The sequence below is a fragment of the Trachypithecus francoisi genome, unplaced genomic scaffold, assembly GCF_009764315.1.
Source record: "Trachypithecus francoisi isolate TF-2019V2 unplaced genomic scaffold, Tfra_2.0 Lachesis_group0, whole genome shotgun sequence".
NCBI classification, from domain to species: Eukaryota; Metazoa; Chordata; class Mammalia; order Primates; family Cercopithecidae; genus Trachypithecus; species Trachypithecus francoisi.
The window spans coordinates 116,570,777-116,590,689 of NW_022681453.1; the positions used below are offsets into that span (position 1 = coordinate 116,570,777).

The window sequence follows — 19,913 nt, forward strand, 5'->3', positions numbered from 1 at the left end:
TAACCTCTTTTTTTATTGCAAATGTTAACCTACTACATTGGAAATTTTTCACCTAAAATATCTAGAGATTATTTCACAACAGTACTTATAGAGCTTCCTCACTGTTTTAAAATGTTGTATGACATTCCATTATATGTACCTATCATGATTTATTTAACCAGTCTCATTTAGCCAGCTGACAGACTTTTTCAGTCTCTTTACAATCTTTTTATCATGTAAGGCATATACAATTTCATTATGGGTACAGGCATATCTGTAGGACACATTCGTGCAAGTAGAATTCTGGGCCAATGGGCTTATGTAATTAAAATTTTCACAGATGTTGCAAAATTGCATTTTCTGGAGATTGCATCCATTTACACTCTTCCAGCAATATGAGTGCCTCACACTCATATTGGGCTTCAGTTTACTTATATAGGAACTTAACCTGCTTGAAGCCACTCCAGCCTAATGGTCTCCCAATTTAAAATTGTTTAACATAATATTAATATCTAAGCCTCAATAGTACCTTCCTTCCTACTTGCTTAACTGTATGTAAGAGATCCATTTTTTTTTTTAATTATAATGAACAGAAATTTATTGGTTCACAGTTCTGGAGGCTGGGAAGTCCAAGGCCAAAGGGCTGTCATCCGGCAAGGGCCTTTTTTTCTGAGAGATCAATTTGCTAAAAACTTCAGGGATATTACATGTGCCTCTGAGCCAGTCATTGTCATTATTTCTCATTCTGGTGAGCTGAACTAGGACTCCACAGCCTCTGCGGCAGGTGGTTCCATAGAAGTATCACTCAGAACTGAAACAACTCCTGAGCCCATGGCTATCCCGTCTACTGGTGGAGTGGAAACTCAACAATGCCTAGAGCTACATCTAGTGTCAATGAGCTACAGTCCTGCAGCTGTACTGGTAAAGCTGGAACTGAAATGTCCTTGAGGCTACAGATCCAAACAGTTGACCTTACAAAATGAAAAGGACAATACTCCATCTAGATTACACTCAGGTACAGCAGTACGGGGTCCCACAGTAAGGTTGTGTGGATCTAATGTATCAGACCATTTACTCTCACAGTTCCTTTAATTAATACGCTAAATGACTTTTGCCAAGGGTAATACTTACTGCTAGAAGTCTGTGTTGAGGTAAATTCTATAGCAACAATCTAAAATCTCCTTGGTGAGATTTTAGATTTTAAAATCTCCTTGCTGACGCCCTTGCTCTATTTCTGGGTCTAACTTGCCAGGCTGGGCTCCTCCTTCTCTTACAGAGTGCTCCTTCCTCTTATGTCCCACACTGTTCTTTCCAAAACTCTTGCCCCCATGAGGACCACACTAGTCCATCAAACCATGTTTTATATGCTTTCACAGAATTCAAAGTCTTTTTCTTGGAAAGCTGTTCACCCCTGGTATAAATCATTGGATGCCAACAGAACCATGGTAGATGGATGTTCCTTAGGTTCTCTCCACAAAACTACACAAGCTCTCTTCCAGACACTGCACCCCCATCCCATCCCTCACCCCCAAAATCATCTAGCTGCACAGTTATCACAAAAGGGAGCAGGTTTCATGGGGTGAGCTGGAAAGCGCAGTACACAAAGGTCACCATGTTGACTCTCACTCACAAACCACTTCTGATAGTCTCTAGAGGATCAGGCCAAATTGATAATTTAATAAGTAAATGAGTAAATAAACTCTTCCATACAGTAGTATCTCAATAAATGTAGAAGGAATGACAGAAATAGAAAATCACAATTTGGTAAACACCACAGTAATAATGTCAGGCAGAGATAATTAATTGATGTTAAAATTAATAGACAAAAGTATAATGAAAAACAGAATATTTACATAGTTTCAAAGTATCCCCTCATAAGATGCATATTAATTTCAAAGGAAAGACAGTAACTTTACAGCAGTGAAACCTGCCAGATGCCATCTTAACTCAGTGATCAAAGTGCCTCATTACCAATGATGAGACACATCAACCACATTCCTCCTGACAAGACACACCGAGAAGGGTACAATGTCGCTTCTATGATATTCTTGACAAAATGTATAACCTGAATTAAATCATCGGGAAATATCAAACATAAATCGAAGAACATTCTGCAAAATAACTGGCCAGTACTCTTCAAAGAGTCAAAGTTATGAAAGAGAAAAACTAAGGAACTGTCTCTGATTAAAGGAGACCAAGGAACCATGAAAACGAAATGCAACTGGTGAGCTTGGACTGGATCTTGAACAGAAAAAGTCCACTAATGGGACAACTAACAAAATCTGAATAAGGTCTATAGATCACTTACTAATACTAAGTTAATTTCCTGTTTCAAAAATGGTACTATAGTTATATAACATTTGTAGAAGCTAGGTAAAGAGTATGTGAAAATCCTTCATATTAGTTTTTGCAACTTTCTCAATAAGTCTGAAAGCATTTCAAAAGGACAAGTTGGGAAAAATAAAAATAAATATAAAAACTATGACAGCAAAATTCACTTATTACAATATTGGTTTGTAGAGAGTGTGAAAATACATATTAATTACAAAAATTATATTCATTCTTGAATTTAAAACTGGACAAGTAAACTTATCCTTTGATTAGTCAAATGTAGGCTTAGTCAGGCATTTCTTAAAAGCACACTCTAAAATTTCAGCATTTATTTTATTATCAGAAGTTGAAGGTCAATATAACAATTGTATGTGAAAATATTTCAGTAATCCTGGTTTGCCCTTGCAATAATCTGAAGAGATCTCGGCTGGGGACTGTTTCATTATGACATTTGAGCACCAAATACAGTGACCTTCAGATTGTCAATTCCTGGGTGAAAATGGATAGAAGGTTTTCTACTTGGCAGATGAAAAATCAAGACCCCCAAATCCCTTTCCTTAGGAGGTATAGCTTAGGTAAGGAACCTATTATTATTATTATTATTATTTTGCTGTTTGCCCTAAAATATACCAATATATCACTTTAAATATAGTGATTTCATTTACCAGGGGAAGGAAAAAACTTGTATAACCTAGAGGCAATATGTACAATAAAAACAAACAAACAAACAAAATAGAATAACTGGAGCCACAGGAAGTGGAACATCTTATATGTCACGGAATATTAGAAAATGTTATAGTTTAGTAGTTTCTTATATAAATACTCAAGGAAAAATAACTGAATAACTAGTAGCCTTAATTTAGGGATAGACCCATAATTACTACTTACAACAGCCTCTGCCAAATTATTTAAATATTTACCTAAAAGATAAAATATCCAGGCTATAAGGTTTACTGGCCTATTGTTCTTTTCGTTTCAGAGACATTCACATTATCAAACACCAGCTGAACAACAGCACATGAGCATAAGAGTTGTCAGAAAATCATCTGAGGCCAGTGTAAGAAGGAATAGGTTTGAGGACTTTTCTCCCAATCGGCAAGTGAGGTCCAGGTCTGGAAGTCCTGGTTTCCTTGGCCCTCATAACTTCTGTTCCCTGGATTCTGTGCTGAATCTTCCTTCTTGACCTTTGCCATCCCACTCCCCTTTCCATCTTCTGTTTTTGTTTTCGAGACAGGATCTTGCTGTCATCCAGGCTGGAGTGCACTGGCACGATCATAGCTTGAACTCCTAGGCTCAACCAAGATTCTCCCACTTCAACCTCCCAAGAAGCTGGGATTACAGGCATGAGCCATCATGCCTGTCCATCTTAATAGATGGGCTTGCACAGAAACAAAGTCTGCATATACTAACAACTTATGAGGTTTAGCTGCCTTTACTTGCCCAAGAGGTTTTCGTTTTGGAGATTTAGCTTTGCCAAACCCTATACTTCCTCTCAAATTGCTAGATTGGAGATAGGTTGAGAGGTGGATGCTTACATGTCTCTGTTCTCAGGTAAGTCCACACTTACAAGAAACTAGGCAAATGACTAATTCACAGAATCTCTCTTCTTTCACAGGGAAGGGCTTCCTCAACCAAATCTAGGGGAGCCTCTTGTCAAATTGGTTGTCTCTAAATTCCACAGAGGACTATATAGAAAATAGAGCCTTTGGGATATGATGAAGACTTCCCAGTAGAATTTTGTCTGCCTTATAAATACGTTTCCCTCACTTACTAAAGCTCCAGAGGATTAAGATTATGCCATTTTCATCATTTATTATTCACTCCATCAACATTTATTCATTCTGAGCCAGACCCTGGACTAGACATTGAGAACAGAAAACTAAAACATAGTACCTGCCTTTGAAAGGCTCACAGTCTGGCAGAAAGAAAAACAACAACTTATGATGTCAATTATATGTACTATAGCAGTGATTTTTACAAAATGTTGTAGGAGCCCAGAAAAAGGGTCAATTGAGTTTGCTGAAGAAATAAGTCAGAGAAGCTTCCATTGTGGGGGTAACATGTTAACCTGACCCTTGAAGGATAGGCCAGGTGGGAAGGAGAAGCAAAAAAAAAGAAAAAAAAGAAAAAAGAAAACAACGTGGGTGTGGAAGCATACATGGTGAGGTAGGGGAGTGACAGGAGAAGAGTGGTCTCACAGTGGTTCTTTAGGAAGGCGAAAAGGTAGGAGTGAAGTGGTTACCCTAAGAAAGAAGACAGTGATATTAGATATGGTCAACTGGCACACAGCAAAAGATGGAAAGCTAGTCTTCATTTCCCAGACTCCCTCAACTAGAGTTCCAGTTCTAATTAGATGCACTGGTAGAATATCAGGAGGACAGATGTGAAGAGGAGGCCATCTTCCCGCTGCTGCTGCCCAGCAAGGTCATAGAGATGGTTTTTCCACAGCATCACTCTAGCGTGCAGTCTTGATCTTTGTGAGAGTAGGAGGCAATGGTAGCAGTGCTGGCAAGAACTTTCTGATCCTGGCTTCCTGGCAATTGGATCACAGCTCCCCTAGGAATCTACTGAACTCAAAGTTGTCATGGTGGCCTCCTGGCTCTCCAAAGGTAGAGATTCCCCGAGCTGGTTAGTCCTGTAGGGTCTGGCAGTTATTCAGGCAGGCCCAACGTGGCACATGGTCCTTCACACTACCTTTTCTGTTCAAAATGACAAAATAATTACCATTTTAATTAAGAAGATGAAGTGACTGTTTTTATATATTCTTAGTCTAATATTAGCAAGTTAAAATTTGTTACACTTTTTCAAAACAGTGCTTGTGTTTATTTTTCAATGGTATATACTTATTGTCTTATTTATGCCATTTATATTTTTTCTTTTCTTAAGAGACAAAGTTTTGCTTTGTCCCCCAGGCTGGAGTGCAGTGACACAAACACAGCTCACTGCAGCCTCAAACTCCTGGGATCAAGCAATATTCCCACCTCAGCCTCCCTGTAGCTGGGACTACAGGCACATGCCACCATGCCTGGCTAAATTTACGCCATTTCTTGAGTGGAAATATCAACTTATTTTAAAATATTAATTTACCTCTTAAATAATATTAGACATTGCATTTTATATTAGATCTATTTTAAATTTATTTTTTCTTTGTGATAACATTAAATCACTAACATTAACTACATATTCTAATATGCTTTTATACAAACGACATCCAAAAAATGTCTGTCTGTTATTTGCTCTAGTTCCCCAGAATTTTCCGATTTTGTCACATATATATGTTTAACATATAAAATGGACCCAGAGAAAGTATTACTTAGAACAAAAAACGAAACCTATCAGCTCCCAGCTTACATAAGTCTGATCAATAGGAATACATTTCTATATTATCCCCTTCCACTTACTGAGATGGAAGTTCCCAGGAAACTGAATTTTTCAAGTTCCTACCTATTCATCAGTCCTCCAGAAAGAGATCTAGATTGGAGAATGCTTTGTTTAGTACAACATGGTATTGAATCTCTTAATTTACAAAAACATGTCCAAAGGAATCCAATAGAGAATAAAGAGCCCAATTTGTCTACTGTATAAAGCAAGGAAAATTCTGAATTTCAGAGGCAACCCTAGGGAGAAGTGACAGCCCAGGGGCAAGGAGAAGAGATTCAGAAGGGTGGGCAGTATTCTAGAGTGAGTGAAGAAAAGTAGGCAGGCAGTCAGAAGCAGTAGGAAAGGACATGAGGAGGGCCTACAGGGATGGCCAAGGAACTCCTAGATAGCAATACCTAATATTCCTTATTTAAGTTGTGGGCTCTATGTTATGGATTAAAGCATATAAATAGATAGGAAAGCTATCAGCATTCTAACATTGGAAGGAAGAGTGGAAGAGGAGAACCCAGAAAGAAAGATTGAGAAGAAAGGATTAGAGAGGTGGGATGAAAAGCAGAAGCCTGTGAGATGTTCTGGAGGGTGGGGGGAGGCAAGTGATCCCTCAAGTTCTTGGACTTAAATACCATCTATGCACTGATAACTGTAGGGGAAGAAAAACATTTCCCTATCTTGTTAGGTTCTATACCTGAGGCCTATGAATTAAACTGACAAAAGACAGATTAACAGAAGAAAAGCATACCAATTTTACTTGATGTTAATATTGTTACCATTCATGAAGGCTTCATGGAAAATAAGTGAAAAATCAAAGAAGTGGTTAGACTTCGGGGCTTATATGCCATCTTAACGAAGGGTGATAAATTGAGGAGAAGTAACTAAAGAAAGAAAAGGGGGTTTGGGCTTATAGAGGTGGTAAACTGTGAGAAGGTAAAAATACAGGGGAAACTAATGGTAGATAAGGATGATAGTAAGGTTTCTTTGTGCAGACTCATCTTGGTGCTGTCTCCATTTCTGGTGATAAGGGGTATTTTCCTTGTCTTGGTATGGGAGAAGAATGGGGACACCTTTGTGAGAATTTATGCTCTTTTAGGCAGATAAGGACAGAGAGCTCTTGCTGTGTCTGATTTTCTCAATTGCCTTCAGATGAAAATTATCCTTATGCCAAAGTGGCATATTTGGGAGGTGATATATTCTGATTCCATTCAACTCCCAAATTTATACCTCCAGCCAAGACTTCTCCCTGAACTTTACTTCTCATATAGTTGGCTGTGCAACCCACATTTCCTCTTGGATGTCCATTAGGCTTGTTCACATTAACACACTAAAAACCAAATTTCTATATTCTCATGCCAAACTTCTTTCACTCTTATGTTTCTCATTTTAGTAAGTTACAATTCCCTTCTTCTGGTTGGTAAAACCAAAAATCTTGGAGTTATCCTTGATTCCTCTCTTTCCCTCATATTCAGAATCTCATTGACTCTACCTTCAAAATATAACCAGAATCTAAGACATCCCACTGCCTCTATAGCAAACACCCAAGTCTAAGCCACCATCATCTCTCACCTGTTTGCCACAATAACCTACTAAATCCCCACTTCTATCCCTGTATCTCCTCTCACAGTCTATTCACAACACAGCAATCAGGATCCTTTCTAAATAGAAGTCATTTTAAGCCATTTTTCTAACCCTAATCCATCGTGACACACCCTCTGAAGCCTTCATTTTATGGCCTACAAAACCCTATACAATCTAGCTCCATTTCCCTCTGATCTTATCCCCTACTCCCCTTCCTCTATTGAATCTGCTTCAGCTACTGACCTCCATACCATTTATTCCTCAAACACACCTGCACTCTCCCACCTCTGGACTTTTGTAAATGCTCTTCACTCCACTTTAAGTACGGTTTCCTAGGATACCCACTGGACTTGCTCCCTCTTCTTCTTCATGCCTTTTTTGGTCAAAGTGAATGTCCTCAAAGAGGACTGCCCTGACCATTTAACTTACAATTACCCCCTCCTTCCCACTGCAAGCAGTCCCTTTACCCTGCTTTGTTTCTCTCCTAAGGCTTTTAACATATACGGGGCCCTCCCTATCCGAGGGTCCACATCTGCTGATTCAACCGATTGAAAATACTTGGGGAAAAAAATTAACAGAAAATAACAATACCACAATAAAAATACAAATTTTAAAGTTATATAGTATAAAAACTATTTACATAGCATTTACATTGTATTAGGTACTATAAGTAATCTAGAGATGATCTAAAGTATACAGGAGAATGTGCATAGGTTATATGCAAATACTGTATCATTTTATATGAGGAACTTAAGCATCTGCAGATTTAAGCATCAAAAATCTAGAACTAATCCTGATTTACTCACTGTCATTCACTGTTTCAGGTTTTTGACAGGGGTCCTGCAAGTAATCCCCAGCCGATACTGATGGACAATTGTACCACATAATCTGCTTTCTTGTGTTTTACAGTCTGTTCTCTTCTTCCCAAAATATAAGCTCCACAAGGGCAGGATGTTTGCCTCCTGAACACTAGTATATCCTCAGTGTCTAGAACGTGGACTGGCACATAATAAGCCCTCAATAAACATTTGTTTAATAAATGAATAAATATAACTCATTTCCTCAAAAACCTCCAGTAAAGTCTCTTGTAACTAATAGTTTTGCTTTGGCAAAAGAAAACAGGGGCCAAGTGTGGTGGCTCATGCCTGTAGTCACAGCACTTTGAGAGGCTGAGGCAGGCAGACTGCTTGAGCCCAGGAGTTAGAAACCAGCCTGGGCAACATGGAGAAACCCGTCTTTACAAAAAATTTAAAAATTTAGGTGGGCGTGTTGGCATGACCTGTGGTCCCAGCTATTCAGGAGGCTGAGGTGGGAGAATCCCTTGAACCGGGAGGCGGAGGTTGCAGTGAGCCAAAATTGCACCACTGCATTCCTACCTAGGTGACAGAGCAAGAAACTGTCTTCAGCAACAACAACAACAAAAAAATCCTCGTTTGGGAGAGAAATAACAGTCAAATAATAAGAGTAAAATTGCAAATTCAAAACCAAGTTGGAACTAGAAGTGGCTAGGAGAAACTCCTTACTACCACCATCAGTGATACAGATGGTGTGCTGGGAAGATGATTTGAGCTATTTTTATATAAATATTAAATGGAAAGGAGACCGAAAATTTGACCCAGAAATCTGAGGTTATATGTGTGAACATTAGCCATCATTCATGCTGCTATACACAATGAGGAGTCATGGAAGGATTTTTAACAAAGGAATAGAAGGTCTGGAGTATAAAGAGCATAGAATTGAGGAGAACAATTAGGAGGCCATTGCAATACTAGTTCACATAGGTAATGATGAAGATTTGAACAAGGCAATGGCGTTGGGAATGATGAGGGAGGGAAAAATTCCAAACATCTCAGCTGTAGAATCAACAGGATTGGTTACTGACTGGCAGAAAGGCATGGTTGGGATACATCCAAGGCTTCTAGCATTAGTATTTGAGTGAACAACGATGCGGTTATTTGGGTTTTATAATAAAAGAGGCAGGTTTTGCTGGGGAAATGGTGATTTTTAGTTGGACATCCAGTGGAAATATTCAAAAGAAATCTGGAATTAAACATGAATGCAATATTCTGGAATTAATCTGTAAACAGAATGCACAAATAGAAGAGACAAGAGGAAGGTGAACACATAAAAACGATGGCCAGGAACATTTGAGAATTGGGTAAAAGGAGAGAAGCCAACGAGAAATCGGAAAGAAGTTGATATACATGCCAAAGAAGGAAAAGAAGTAAAGAAGAACAGTCAACATTGTCAAATACTGAGTAAGATGCTAGCTGAGAGAAGGTAAAATAATTCTTACTGGATGGTGGAGGTAAATTGTTGTAGTCTTAAGGAGTGAATGATGGTGAGAACAAGAGGACACTAAATTAAAGCTCTGCTGAAGAAAATAGTAAGGCAGTAACTTGAGGGTGAGTCATTGTCCATAAAGGATTTTTATTTCCCACCATAGTCCTAACCTAACATTTGACATCTATCTAGTAGGCACTCAATACCTACTGAATGCAATAATATTTTCATTTATAGACCAGGTCTATATAAAATGGTCCAGTGTTCTCCACATAAAACAGCACAAAACAGATTGATCATTCTAGGTGGGTAGAGGGATTGAAGGAAATAAAGACATTTCGTTTTCTATATCATGTTTTGGGTTAATTGGCAAGAATAATTACTTCTTTCTCACCCCATCTCTGACTATACACACACCCAAATTATAGATTATAGAGAAGAAAGGAATTAAATGACTCTCTTGAGACCAGAACTGCATAGTCCAAAAGAAAAAAATTTCAGCAATCTTACTTTATTAAAAAATTAGGCATCAAGATGCTGCAATTTGCCTTACTTACACATTTAATTGCTCTTAGGTTAGATATATAATATGGGAAACCTGGAAAAAATGTTCAATGGTATAATAAACGTTTACAACCTAACATTAAATGAAAAAAGCAGCTGCCATATTGCATATGATCTCAATTTGGGAAACAGGAAAAAATACAAACACACATGCACACACACACAAAGTCGGAATAAATACTATAAGAAAATAAACTGAACGGTCACAATGGCTCACGCCTGTAGTTCCAGTTACTTAGGAGACAGAGACAGGTGGATTGTTTGAGCCCAGGAGTTCAAGACCGGCCTCGTAAACATAAGAAAACTCCATCTCCACAAAAAAAAAAGTAAAATTAGCCAGGTGTGGTGGTGCATGCCTGTAGTCCCAGCTACTCAGGAGGCTGAAGAGGGAGATCAGTTGAGGAGTTCGGTGATGCAGTGAGCCGAGATTGAGCCACTGCACTCCAGCTTGGGCAATACAGAGGGAGACTCAGTCTCAAAAAAAAAAAAAAGAAGACAAGAAAGAAAGAACATCTTTCTTTTCTGAATTTTCCCAATTTTCTACAATTAAAAACGCTTTAAAGTTTCCATAAAGTCAGTCATGGGAATTTCTATCTAAGCACTTATCAGCAATTTAAGCTCCTTGTCTTTTGATATAGGTGGCTCCAAAATAATAAAGGCTACAGTGATTGAAATTCACCAGACCTGAAATAGACTGCAGCCTTCTTCCTTCCCACCTTTTTAGAATCTTTGTCCTATTCATCTTCCTTACGCTTCCCTGGGTTCTCTTACTTCTGGATTCTAACGGTGAGTTGTGAGAAGCAACGCGGAAAACGGAATGGAGACTCCAGCTTGTTTTAAACGAGCTGTATTACCGCGCACAGTGCAGGGGAAAAGATAATTGGCTCAGGTCTTGGCTCTGCCATCTACCACCTGTGGAGCCTTAGCCAAGTCAGTTCGTATCTCTGCCACTCAGCGGTCTCGGTCGTGTCATCTTTTACCTGGAATGTCATGAAATATACAGTACATTGCAGGAACTGCCTCAGGTAAAGACTTCTAGAATTCAGTAGGTCTCAGTCGATCCCTCTGAGAAAGGCCGCACCCTAAACGCACAGTCTCTGACTCTGAGGGGGTGGGGTCGGGGAAACTGCATTTTAATAGCTTCTCAGGTGATTCAGATGCTCAGTCAGGTTTGAGAAACCAGGTCTCTTCCCAGCCCTCCTGTTCTCTGATCCACTTCTCTGCTTCCCCCAGGTCCTAACGATTCTCCATTTCCCACACAACAGGAGCGGAGGGAAGAGGGCAGAGAAAGCACCGCTAAGGACCGCAGGCCCAGCCGGCCAGCCGACCTACTCACTCCCCGGGCGCCAGCCGGCGGGTTACATAACGGGCCTAGGGGCGCGCTCTCGCGAGGTTTCCACCGCCCCCCTCCTCGTTCCACGTCAGAGGGAACCGGGCGGAGCGGCCAACATGGCGGAACGCAGGAGACACAAGAAGCGGATCCAGGTAGCAAAGCCGAGCTCTGGGCAGGGGGCTTAAGCGCGATGGAAAGTGGAAGGAGCGGGGAAAGCCCCTAAAAGGGCGAGCGAAAGCAAGGGCGAGGTGGGGTGGGGTGGAGTTTCGCCGCGAGGCAGCTGGCTGCAGACTGCGTCGTTGTGAGGGGCCTGGGGGGGGGCGGTGTTGGCGACGGCGGAGACAGAGACAGAGGTGGTGGTGGAGCAGCAGGGTAAGGAGGGAGGCGCCGCGCTCGGAATCCGGCTGCGGGGGAGCGGCTGTGGGCTCCGAGTTCCTGTGGTCGCGCCGTCCGGGGCCTGACCTGGGAGGTCAGCCTCCTCCGGGGCGCAGACATTGAGCCTTCCCAGGGCTCCTCCCCTGCCTTCACCCCATCCTCTGGCCTTAGCTGTCCTGAAATTAAGGCCACGGTAATTGGGGTAGCAGGAGGCGGCAGACTGACCTAAAGCAGCTGGTCCTTTGTGCGCATAGACCGTAAGGGAGAATGATCTGGACTTAAGTCAGCTGCCTCCGAGCCTAGGCAGCGATCTGCTCATCCAGATGTTCAGTTGCGTTGCTCTTCTTTCCCCTCAATATTATTAACTTAATAGTCCACTTGAAGCTTGCCAGCTTTTTTCCAGGCGACGTGGTGTAAACAACCACAACCTCGTTGGTGCTTCAACGAGCTGGTGGCGCCCAGAAACCCTTCACATGCCAGTATGTCATCCTCGTAGTAACCTACATGACATCCCTGCCTCACTCCACATGCATGTCATTTGTGCATTTCTTCCTTGCGATTTTCCCTGGTTCTTGTTCTTTGCCAAGAGGATTAATTATGTAGAACATCTTGGACTCAGGATATTTATTAGTCGTCTCATCAGCTGATGTGCTGAGAAACCTTCATAAGGCCTCATAAATTGATCACATGTAGTAAATTGTTACTATAATCATAAATTGTTACACTCATCATTGCCTTTCTGTTCCTGTTTCATTGCTTAGAATGATTTTTTCTTTCTTCCATTTTATCCCGTCTTTTTGTTTTTTGTTTTTTTTCAAGTTTATCGATTTATTGGCCTACACTACAGGTGTTTTGAGCTATACAAGTTAAAGTTCTTCTGGAAACTTTTTAAGTGCTGTGAAAAAGACACACGTGATCAATAAATTTGGAATTTTGGAATTTGGCAGAAATAAAGTAGTTCCGAATAGGGTACGGAAGGGAATTAGAAAGAGGCAGATTTCAAGTTCAGACAGATCAGACTAGGTCTTAAGATCAGTAGAAGTTTCTAATTATACTGTTCTTAATCTTTCAAGAGTTAGTGTTATTCCTCTGACGTGGGCATACAATATTTTATTAGATTGTGTATTGAAATTGTCTGTCAGATTTGTACTTACAGAACTTCTTAGATTTACACTTGACAGCACAATTTTATGCCCTTCAATACACATTGTTTTACAATTCCAGTTGCTTTTTAATATTGTTTTAAGGGTTATATAATTCACCTTTTGAATAGCTGCTCTTATTTTAGTTGTGATCTTATATTAAACAGAGGCTGTGGAGTAATGTGACAGTGGCAGAGAGCTCAAACTTGAGCCAGACTGCCTGTTTGTACCCCAGCTCCACCAATTATTGGCTGAGTAACTTTGAGCAAGTTAATTTTTACCTCACTTTCTGCATGTGTAAGAAGGGATATTTACCTCAAAAAAAAAAAAGAAAGAAAAAAGAAAAACTTTAAGGTTGCTGTGAAAATAATAGGTGAGTCCACTTATTTATTAAAAGTTATTAAAAGTATTTGGCACATAACCCCTCCCTTCTATTCTACTCCTTACCCAGGATGAAGGATTTAGATTGGATTGTTATTTTGTTTTTTGTTAAGTACTCTTTGATATACTGAAGAAAGATTAGCAACCCTCTATTCAGTAAATAAACTGTTAGGTTAGGAGTTATGTAGAGTATAGCTGTTTACTTTCTATTATTTGAGGATCAATTATTAAAAACCTACTTGGCATACACAAAATTAAGTGACATTTATTTTTCTGTCCTTGAAATTTTCTACATGGCTGTGTAAAATGTTTGTGAGAGATCTTAGAGTACTGCTTTTATGCAGCCTAACACACTTATGAAAATATACTAGCCTAGAAAATACCTCAGTTTTATCATTCCAGATAATCAGAAGCTCTATAATCACTTGTGATAAAAAGATCAAATGTAATGAAAAGTTCAGAGTTTAACTTACAAAAAAGATCCTGTTGTGGAATTTTTAGGCAAAAAAGTCTGTAATATCAGCTGAGTTTCTGTCATTTGTTGCTTGGTGTTTTATGTTCAGAAAGATGTTTACGTTTAGTGATTCAGTGATCTTTAATTGTAGTTTGCACATTGGGGAGAAATGTTTGATACAAACCGATAAGTTCAGGGTTTTAAAAAAAAAAGTAGCTAATTTGCTTTTTCTGTGTAATTCAGTGTAATTTCAGATTCTCGTGTCCCACTGAAGTTTCTAGCAAGAGGACTGTTGTCACATTTCCTTCTTGGACTCACATTACTGGTCACTGAAAACCAGAAGTGAGCTACATGTACTCATACAGTAACTACATATAGATGAACAATGTGCTGCTGCATACCAGTAGTTGATTTACAATCCTGGTATCAAGAAATTTTAGAGTTTGAAAGGATCTAGTAGGGTTTGTTTGGAAGCCTTTTTCATGAATTCAGTCTTACATGAAAGCAGAGTAGTGATCCTACAGCTTACTGATCTTACCCAACACCCTCGTTTTTCAGATAAACTGAGGTCCAGTGAGGTTTTGTGACTTAATCCAGGATCATCAATCAAGATAGTAAAACCAGATTTAGACCAGGTCTTCTGATTCCCAACTGAATACTCTTTCCATGTCACAATAGATAAAAAATAAGTTGCTCTGAAATACTTTAATCCTGACTTCTTTATTATTGAATTGTACAACGTAAAGACTTAACATGACTTGTCCTTGCTAAAGAGAATCGTCCCATTCAGTATTCTGCTTATATGTAAAATATCCCGTTGAGTTTTGAGACATTTAAATGGCTAATTCTTAGAACTTTTATAACCCTCCATTAGTTATTGTTGTTGCACCCATCTGTCTTCCTGGCAAGCAATAAAACCTTAAGATATTATGGGCTTATATGCTTAATTTCAGGACAGGGAAGAAAAGAGAAAATTTAGGACTATATAGCCAGCTATACAGGTCTGATGTCTGACTCCGAATATTCTGAAGAGAAGGAACTCAGGAAGCCAGTCCTAAATCAGAAAACTCCCCCCAAAGACTTAATGGAGGGTTTTGCAGTTTAGCAAACCCATTGCTAAGGAAAGAATACAATAGAAGGGAGTTGGAGCTATTACAGAAGGGCACTGCTGTTGTCTAGATACTCTTGTACAGCTTTATTTCTATAGCACACTGTGTTACTAATGATTAAGGTCCCCTCCATCTTTCAGATTTTATTGTTAAACTCCTATTTGTATTTTTCACAAATATTTTATGCTGCTTGAACCAAGCCTTTTTCTTTTTTGCTCAGTTCATGGTTGACAGATCAGCTAAGCTAATTTTTATTGGATGTAGTAATTTTTAAAAGTTCCTCTGTATCACAAATTCTGTAAGATTAATGCCCGTGTCATATTTACTCTTGATCTTTTATTTTTTTCTCAAAAAGGTTAAATATTGACTAAAATAACTTAGAAATGGCAAACTCTATTTTATCATAGTATTTTAATGTGTTGCTGTATTTTAAAGTAAAACATAGTATTTATTAAAGAATTTTGTAAGAGTGTTCTAACCAAACTTCCAATTTAAATAATTTTGGATTTTAAGTTACAACACCCAAAGTATTGGTATTGGGTGCAAAGAAAGGAAAAGCGGTCCAGCCTAAATTTATTGACTCTTAGCTTCCTCATTTTAAGACAGTTGTGTTCATTCATTGAACTAAGAAGTTCTCTCCATTCATTTGAAGATTGATGGGTTGGTTTCTCTTTATTAGTGGGTGCTACTATTCCCAAAAGGCCTTCACTTTGTTAGAAGTCTTCTAGGAAAGTTATAAAAATATTCTGTTTACATCAAAAGAAAAAGAGGGGAGGTACTGTGGTCCAGCGTATAAACAGAAAGAAGGTAAAACTTTTGTACCCCCTTATGCTGCATCAGGAGAACAGTGAAAGTGAAGACTCCATGCATGTTGGATATGGTGGCTTGTGCTTGTAATCCCAACTATCCAGTTCATGTTCTCATGGTACTCTTTTTTCTTTTCTTATCTTTTTTTTTTTTTTTTTTTTAAAGAGACAAGATCTCACTCTGGTGCCCAGGCTGGAATGCAGTGATGGCATCATAGCTCACTAGAGACTCAAACTCCTGGGCTCAAGTGATCCTCTGGTTGCAACCTCCCAACTAGCTGGGGCTACAGGTGTGCACCACCTCACCTAGCTAATTTTTTTAAAGTTTTTGTAGAGATGGAGTATCACTTTGTTACCCAGGCTGGTCTTAAACTCCTGGTTTCAGGCAGCCCACCTCGGCTTCCCAAAGTGGTGGGGATTACAGGGATGAGCCGCTGAGCCCCTGCCTCTCATGGTACTCTTCTACAGCAATCGGTCTTCCTGGCTTCAAAGCCCAAGCAGTGGTACAAACTATATTGTTGCATTGAAGGCAGTCTACAATATGGATAAGTTATCATAAGTTAATAAATTGCAATACTTTAAGAAAGTATCAATAAACAAGTTAATTCTGTGTCTGGTTGGGAGAGATTATCCAAGTCTGTGTTTTCTCTTCCTTTCATTGCCACTTGGTAGTGCCTTTACAAAGGACAGGATGCAGTTTTGGAAGAGTTTGGTGAACTTGAAATTAATTGTTAAAATGAGATTTTTTAATTTTGTGCATACATATCAGATTCCCTATTGCATAATATGTAATTCTCAATTTTTATGTATCCTAATATTTAATCAGATTTTACATGTGATGCCTCTAGCAGCAGTAAGTAGATTAGTATATTTATGTCTGTATTCAAGAATAGTAGTGTTAGTATGAGTATATATGTAACATGCCTAAATTTGATATGGTCTTTCTCTACAATTACCTTCCTCCCAAATTTCCTTTCTGTTGATAAAGTTAGAAATCTGACATCTAGGCCGGGCGCGGTGGCTCAAGCCTGTAATCCCAGCACTTTGGGAGGCCGAGACGGGCGGATCACGAGGTCAGGAGATCGAGACCATCCTGGCTAACACTGTGAAACCCCATCTCTACTAAAAAAAATACAAAAAATTAGCCGGGCGAGATGGCGGGCGCCTGTAGTCCCAGCTACTCGGGAGGCTGAGGCGAGAGAATGGCGTAAACCTGGGAGGCGGAGCTTGCAGTGAGCTGAGATCCGGCCACTGCACTCCAGCCTGGGCAACAGAGTGAGACTCCGTCTCAAAAAAAAAAAAAAAAAAGAAATCTGACATCTTTACCTAGCCATTTTGTTTATCCTTTATCATTGAGTTCTATCTGTTCTACATTTGAAACGTTTCAAATATCTACATTTCTTTCCCACTTATAATCTGGTATCACACCACAATTTACTTGGATATTACAGTAGTCTTCCATCCGTTTCCCTGCCTTATGCATTTTTTTCCAGTTCATCCTACACACAGCCACCAAAATCATGTCTAAATCATTTTTCTAATTATGTCCTATTCAGAAACTACTAGTGGTCTTTCTCCTGCTTACAGGATAAAGTAGAAATTTCCTCACCTACCTTGATGACTCTTTATTCTACTTTTACACACTTAATCTGCCAATACTTCCTAGTTTGTCTCTACTACAGCCAATTTTGTGTCATTCTCAGCCACAATATTTATGGCTTTTCAATCAATTTACCCAAAACTGGTTCATCTTTCAAAATTTAGCTTCCTCTTCCAGTGTTCCTGTCCACATTGATAATCTCACTCCTACTTTGTGTGCTTTTACTTTGTTGCCAAGGCTGGAGTGCAGTGGCATGATCTTGGTTCACTGCAGCCTCAACCTCCCAGGGCTCAGATGGTCTTCCTACCTCAGCCTCCTGAGTAGCTGGAACGACACATGTGCACCACCTTTTTCTTTTTTTCTTTTTTTCTTTTTTTCTTTTTTTTTTTTTTTAGTAGAGAAGGAGTTTCACCATGTTGCCCAGGCTGGTCTCAAGCCTGGTCTTCTGGGCTCAAGCAGTCTGCCTGCCTCAGCCTCCCAAAGTACTGGGATAACAGGCATGAGCCACCCAACCCATCCTACTTCGTGTATTTCAAAAATATTTTTTCTGCCTCTCTTTTCGTGAAATAATAATTACTGCTTCTAATAGTTATGTAATAGAGTGTACATATAATGTCTTGCAAATCTATGCTGTTAACTGTAGCATCCAAAGATGATAGGGTAAGTACTCTGTAAGTCCGAAAGAACAGGTCACGTTTATTCAGACTTCTCCCCCACAATTTTTAATCAAGCACCTCCCAGTAACAAGTTATTTAATTAGATCAGCTTTAAGTTGACAACAGATGTATCAGATGAGGAAAAAATTGAGCACGTGTGGTGTGATTATATAATAGAATTGGTTTTTATAAACCATTTATAGTAGTATTTTCAACTTTTATAGTATTTTTCAGATGTATGGATATGTAGAATATTATTTACTAATTGAGGCTCTGCGAAGTGTAGTGTATTTTACAAACAGAATTAAATATTACCATTTAATATACCTGATACCAACATATATTAATATATTTTAGTATGGTTTCAAAAATTTTAATGAGGAATTTTTACCTTTTATTATATCAGAAAGTATATTTTGTAGTCAGACCTCAAATAAATCGTTATGAATCTTGTAGATATTCCTGAACTTGGAGTGTTAAATTTTTAATTTGCCATTTTTTAAGATTCTACTTTTTGGCTGGGTGTGGTGGCTCATGCCTGTAATCGTGGCACTTTGGGAGGCTGAGGCATGCAGATCACCTAGGTCAGGAATTCGAGACCAGCCTGGCCAACATGGTAAAATCCCATCTCTACAAAAAATTAGCCAGATATGGTGGTGGGCACCTGTAATCCCAGCTACTCGGGAGGCTAAGGCACGAGAATCACTTGAACCCAGGAGGTGGAGGTTGCAGTGAGCTGAGATAGCACCATTGTACTCCAGCCTGGGCGACAGAGCAAGACTGTGTCTCAAAAAAACCAAACAAACAAAAAAAGAAGATTCTACTTTTTGTGACACATATTTTCATATATAAAAGTTTTAATTTCATAAATACTTGATTTTTACAGTAGTCTTCTTTTGGGTTGAGTGGTTTGGGCTTTTAATTTTTATTTCCACAAATAGCCCACAGCTGGTAGTTGCAGACTGTAGAAATTGTATACCTGGTATGATCTTACACAGGTAATTGGCTACTGGAAGTAGAGGACTTGGGAAATACGAAGGAAGAAATGAGAGAAGTAGCTGCCAGGAGACTCAGTAATCAAAACACAAACCTCCACTTCATCTAACACATTATTCCTTTTTGGGATAAAATTAAACGTTTGTTGATTGTTCTTTATTTTCCTCAAACGTAACTGAATTCACACTTATCTTAACTTTGGAAAAACCTGACATAGATAAGTTGGATAGATTCTTTTTTCTATTTTGCATCATTAGATTTTTTTCGCTTGAAACAACTGTGTTTAGCATTAATTCTTGGCATCTTAGATTCTTGCCAGATAATTTTTTTACTATTATTTGGCATTTTATTCTTTAAAGAAGCAGACCTTCCTGAAATCATTCACATTTAGATTATATGTTGCTGGAAATATTGAATGTTCTGTGTATTATGCTTAAGCGTGTAATTAAAGACAGTAATTAAGAACAGTGCATTTGTTTCAGTAGCTTACAGCAATAAGACAACTTTTGAAAGTTTATACATAAGATGTATACAAAGATAGACAGCCTTCATTGTCTTCAGTACGTGAGCAGGGAAAATAAGTTCACAGGAGGAATTGTCAAAGAACTTCAGAACGAAAGGGAATACAGGGAAGATAGGGAATGAGAAACAATAAAGAAAATAATAGAAAATTTGGGAAAAGGTACAGAAGAAAGAAAGCAGAGAAGGACTAAAACAGCCTTTCCAAAATGACTCTTTGTCAGTGCACTTCTGTTAATCACTTCTTCAAATGAGATAGTAATATCTCTTTTTGCATTTTTTATTTTTGCCTCATCCTTACTGGAGAAGAGGAGAAAGATAGTCCCAGGAGTGTCTGGTATCTGCAACCACAGTGGGAAAGCAAAGAGAATACAAATTGTCATTGTCTCAGTAGTTCTTATGGCTACCACACTGGGGCAGCTGTCATTGATT

At 39.0% G+C, this 19,913-nt stretch overlaps 1 protein-coding gene and 1 long non-coding RNA gene across 2 annotated transcripts in view; one reads left to right on the top strand and one right to left on the bottom strand.

The window, feature by feature from the left end:
• Positions 1–1,636: 1,636 nt before the first annotated feature.
• Positions 1,637–10,929, bottom strand: LOC117083709. Its single transcript, XR_004437180.1, has 2 exons — positions 10,795–10,929; positions 1,637–5,009 (listed from the first exon to the last, which is right to left on the bottom strand). It is a non-coding gene; the product is annotated as an uncharacterized LOC117083709 (long non-coding RNA).
• A 534-nt stretch (positions 10,930–11,463) lies between these two features.
• The window catches only part of SEC62 (SEC62 homolog, preprotein translocation factor), a 30,676-nt gene continuing 22,226 nt past the window's right edge, over positions 11,464–19,913 (top strand). The window contains exon 1 of the mRNA XM_033211673.1: positions 11,464–11,595. Coding sequence (XP_033067564.1) covers positions 11,560–11,595 — 36 coding nt within the window. The 5' untranslated portion in view covers positions 11,464–11,559. The remainder of the gene's footprint in view (positions 11,596–19,913) is intronic.